At 27.2% G+C, this 5,064-nt stretch overlaps 1 protein-coding gene across 1 annotated transcript; it reads right to left on the bottom strand.

Annotated features, from left to right (window-relative positions):
- Nucleotides 1–1,599: 1,599 nt before the first annotated feature.
- Nucleotides 1,600–3,434, bottom strand: LOC114185767 (polyphenol oxidase I, chloroplastic-like). Its single transcript, XM_028073672.1, has one exon. The coding sequence runs from the start codon at nucleotides 3,377–3,379 to the stop codon at nucleotides 1,700–1,702; it is 1,680 nt and encodes a 559-aa protein (XP_027929473.1). The 5' UTR covers nucleotides 3,380–3,434; the 3' UTR covers nucleotides 1,600–1,699.
- Between the last annotated feature and the right edge of the window lie 1,630 nt (nucleotides 3,435–5,064).

The raw sequence follows: 5,064 nt of genomic DNA, 5'->3' as shown, positions 1-5,064 counted from the left end.
TAAGTTTTTTTTTTTTTTATTACCAAGAGTTAAAATTTCCAATGAGTCATTTATCCACAGTTAATGTTTCCATATGTAAACCATATGTTGAAAACGTGTTCTCTAGAGTTTTATACTTGTTTATCATTTAAGCATTCGTTTATCAATTCAAAACTATTTATTTATATAATAAATTCTTCTCAAATAACTAAAGCAAATAAATAGATATAATTATACTTAAATAACTAAACTAAATAAACATTAAAGCACTGGTCAAATTTGCTAGGAATTAAGTAAAACATTAAAAGTTAGTTTTTTTTATCGTTATATGCTTATTACATTCATTTATTTTTTTTTCACTTCTATATATTAAAGTATGGCAGTAATGTTCAATAATGAGAAGTATTATTTTTGTATTTTTGCAATGTTAGTTATCATTAGCTTTAATTTAATCCATTTTAAAACTACTTTTTTTTTTCATCCTAACATGACAAGACAATCCTTTGCTAAGAGTCCATATTTATAATATCCTGTACACGTTATTTATGATAGTATTTATATAATAAAGAATATTTTAGTACCGGATAGAATTTTTATACTAAAAAATATGTTAGTATGTAGTTACTTATGATATCATTGCATGAATTTACGTACGAATTCATAAAATTCATAAAATCAACAAACATAACTAAGGATAATTTCAATCAAAACATATATTCAAATTTGTTTCAATCATTTTAAGAAGAATCGTACTTCAAAATACAATAATTAATCTCACTAATAATTTAAAATAGCTTCATTTACTGCTTTGCATTCTAAGTAATAACAAAATAAAGTATAATTTTGAGCTGCCCTTCACATTCTTTTTCTTCCTCAATTTATACGTAACAACCAACTCAATGTCCTATGTTTCAGCAAGATGTTGGTTCCAAAAGTTCCACACGGAAAATAACACATTTCTATATTTCCAAGAAGAAAAAGTTAAACCAAGACTTAAATACAAACATTTATTTATTATTTAAATAATAATATTTTAATGCATTTTTTATTCACTTTTAATCTAATATTTTAATCATTCTTTAATTATTTATTTTAAGTTTTTTTAGTAGTATAATGTGATGATCTAAAAATAATTAAAATAATTAAAATAGTAAGTTAAAGTGAGTGAAAAAATAAATCAAATATCATTATCTTATTATTTTAGTTAATTGTACGAAAAATCTTGAGTGTACCTTTTTTTTTTCAATTTGTGAAAAGTATAATTTGAATACACACAGATAATAAAATATATGTTTTACTATGATTTAATTAAAATGTAAGATTTTATATTTAATATAAAAATAATATTACAGTTAATATATAAATTTTATTATTCTAATTGAATAAAAACGAGATGACACACTCTTCTATAACTTTGATATTATTATTTAAATCCATTAAAATAATGTCTCATCACCGGTATTGATGAGATTGTCTTTATTGTGAGTAATAATAATTTTAATCAGTTCTATATAGTATCATTTGATATTCGTCATACAATCTCACATTTCTTAATACATATATAATAAGTAAATAAGATAACTAAACAAAATATTAATAAAAGAATTAAATAACAAAAACTTAATTAACAAATATAAAATTTTTAAATATTTAATAAATAAAAAAATTTAACACAAATTCACTTAAAAATACCTGAACTTACTGGGTAGTTGAAATTTAATTAATCCTTGAGCTCTCTTGGAAAAAACTCAATTTTGATGTTTCCCAGGATTAGGTCTCCTTGTCCCACGCGAGGTACCAAAGTAACGAGCACATCATCGTCTTCTGCAACTTCTAAATTCTCCAGAACTTTGGATATGGCAACTTTAAAGGTAGTGGTGATGTTATGGCCATGTCCATGCGCCACATTCACAAAACTTCCCACAAATTCTGTCTCATCTGGATTACTCAACCTCTCTTCATCATCATCAACATGAACATCAAACTTAACATACTTATCACTTCCAAACTCAATCCCTTCCATCACTAAAACCTCTTCCTCTTTTTCTCTCTCTTCCCTGCTCCTTTTTTTCTTCGGCCTCTTAACAATGACACTCGTTACGGAATCCAAAACCAAAGGAAACTTTATCGGCTTCCAACTCAAAACCTCATCCTTCTTCCTTTGTCTCAGGAGCTTACTTTTTCGTGATGTGGGTGGCGTACGTAACCATGGAAGATCAACATCTTGGTACACGTACCCCAACTTTTTAGTATCAACGCAATCTCTTACCTTAACACGAACAAAATCAGCATTCTCATCGTAGAAGTAAAACTCGGAATCTAACCAATCTTCGTCACTATAGTCCCTTCTTCCTTCTCCCAGTGTTTTCCATATCGCCCACATTCGATCCATGTTCGCGTGATGAACATAGAAAATGGGGTCTCTAGCAGCTGTGTAGAACGTGCCCATGTCCTCATGGTGCGGAGTATCAGCCCCACCAATCCATGAATGAAGAGTGTTATGTGGAGCAACCTCCACAGAACCCATACCAGGATGAGGGTTATTATCCCCTAGCCGAAAAGGGCTTCCCATGAACAATTCTGTGGTGCTTGCAAGCACCATTTGCTTGTACATGGTGGCTAAATTATACGAAACTTGTTGCTGAGAAGGGACGTAGCTGTCTTCAAGATGATAGTTGAGGTCAACGACGTGGGGTGGCAAGTGTTTCTGGTGTCGGAGTTGGTTGTAAAGTGAGGAGTTATGGTCTGTGAAACAAGATGGCATTTGCATGCCCTCTGCAGAATCCCAATTCCAGAATGGTAAAGCAAAGTGAGGGTCACCGATTAAGTTCCCTAAAATTCGTTCAAAGAAGTACATGTACCAACGATGGAATGGAAAGAAAAACCATGACACATGAATGTCGAATTTTGTGTCTTGAAAAGGGGGCTCAAGGTGATAAGCCCCGTTGCAATAGGCGCAGTGAACCTTAGCTTGTTGAATAAAGCTACGTGGGTCATCTTGAGGGAGGGCTTTCATGAGTGCAATGCCCTTTTCAAATTTAGCTATGTATTGTTCATCAAGCATGTGAAATGGTTTCCTGACTCGCAGTGTGGCATTGGGAGAAGCAAAATCTTTGAAATCTATGAGATTGGAGAAAGATGGTTTAGATGGACAACAATGGTTGTCTGTTATTGGATTAGAAGGTAACTCAGCAGGAAAACAGTGAGTTATATTAAGAGATATTGCTTTAGAAACGGAGAATGAGTGGTCAATGTTTTTGTGTCTATGGTTGGAAGTTGTGGCGGTGAGGCCATGAAAGGGTTTATACGTTTGTGTGGAAGTGTTGAGAATGAATGTTAAGGGAATGAGGAAGAGAAGAAGGGCCAAGAATAAAGGTAGAAGCTTGGAAGGAGTGTTCATTGCTGCTTTTACTTAAACTTTTTTATGCTCTCAAAATTTGTCTCTACTAATAAGCATTGTGTTAACGACGAAAACTGAGTAAGATAAAAGCTTTGAATGGTAAGCGTTGAATGAGTGAGATACTCACTAGAAACGAAACTGGTAGCCATTAATTAATTAGGGAGTGTGCAAGAATTCGATTATTAAATATCCAATTTAGATCGAATCTATATTTAAAAATTTTATCAGGATTCAAATCTATTTATTTTCTTTAAAAAATACAATTTATTTGTTTGATGCGATGCTGTTACTTAAAAAATATAAAGAGAACATGTGATTGAATTTTAAAATTTTGTTATATTATTATTTTGAGTTATCTTTCGGAACCCTCGCCGTTGAGAGTGAAGTTTAAATAATAATTAGTGTGTGGCAGTGCGGACGCGGGGTCTTCGTTTTTGTTTTATTTATTTATTTAAAGAAAAATAATATAATTAAAAAGTATATTTGTTTAAATGAATTTAAGAAATAAATATTTAACTATTACAATTATATATAAGTGTGTTATAGAAATAAAAAGTTGAGTAATCATGTAAAAGATTAATAATTATATTATTTTATGATAATATATATATATATATATATATTAAGATAATAATAATACCAATACTAATATTAATAATAATAATAATAATAATATAAACATACTAATAACAATATTGATAGTAGCACCCTCCATGTTGTATTGTATATAAATATAAGAGGTAAAGATAAATAAAAAAAGTGAATTTAAGATATAAAGATAAATTAACAAAAAAATAAATGCAAGAAATATGATTTCTTAGTAAATAAAAGTAAGATATACATTAAAATTAAAATGAAAATATAAACATATTATAAAATATGAATGATATGATATAAAATAAAAATAATATGAAGTTGATCTTAAAGTTTATAAATAAAAACACATATAAATAGACAGATTAAAAGACTAAGATGCGGTCATAGACATATTTGAAACATGTTGTATAAAATAAAAATAATACGAAATTGATTTAAAATTTGTAATAAGATAAAAATAATAAAATAATAAAAACAAACCCGTAATAATAATAATAATAATGAAACTAATGATAATATTAATTCAAATAATAATATATAATAATAATAATAATAATAAAATAATACTAAAATAAAAACTATATTCACAAAAGTAATAATAATAATAAATAATAATAATAATAATAATTATTATTATTATTGCACCCTTCTATGTTGAATAGCACATCAAAATAAAAGATCGATAAAAATATAAAGTGTCTACAAATAGTTGAAATATTTTCTCGCACTAAATAGAAGTAGATGGTATGTAGAAAATAAAATAAGAGATATAGGAAAAAATGTAGACATAATGTAAAATATGATTTTGAGCTGTCTAGTAAAATAATATTGTTATATGATTAAAATTTATAATTAAATTTTTAAATTATATATTATATTAAAATAAAATGTATTTAAACAAATTGTTGTTAAACTAAAATATAGATATATTATATATTATGAATTCGTACAAAATAAATAAAATAAATAAAATATTATAAATATAATTATAAATATAATATTTAAATAAATAATTGAATAATGACATAAATTAAATAGTTAATTGTGAGTATTTTTTGTAACAAATAAATTAAAAACAAATACCACTA

Source organism: Vigna unguiculata, chromosome 5 (assembly GCF_004118075.2).
Source record: "Vigna unguiculata cultivar IT97K-499-35 chromosome 5, ASM411807v1, whole genome shotgun sequence".
NCBI lineage: Eukaryota > Viridiplantae > Streptophyta > Magnoliopsida > Fabales > Fabaceae > Vigna > Vigna unguiculata.
Note: the sequence above shows the minus strand (reverse complement) of the source record. Positions and strands in the feature narration are given on the sequence as shown.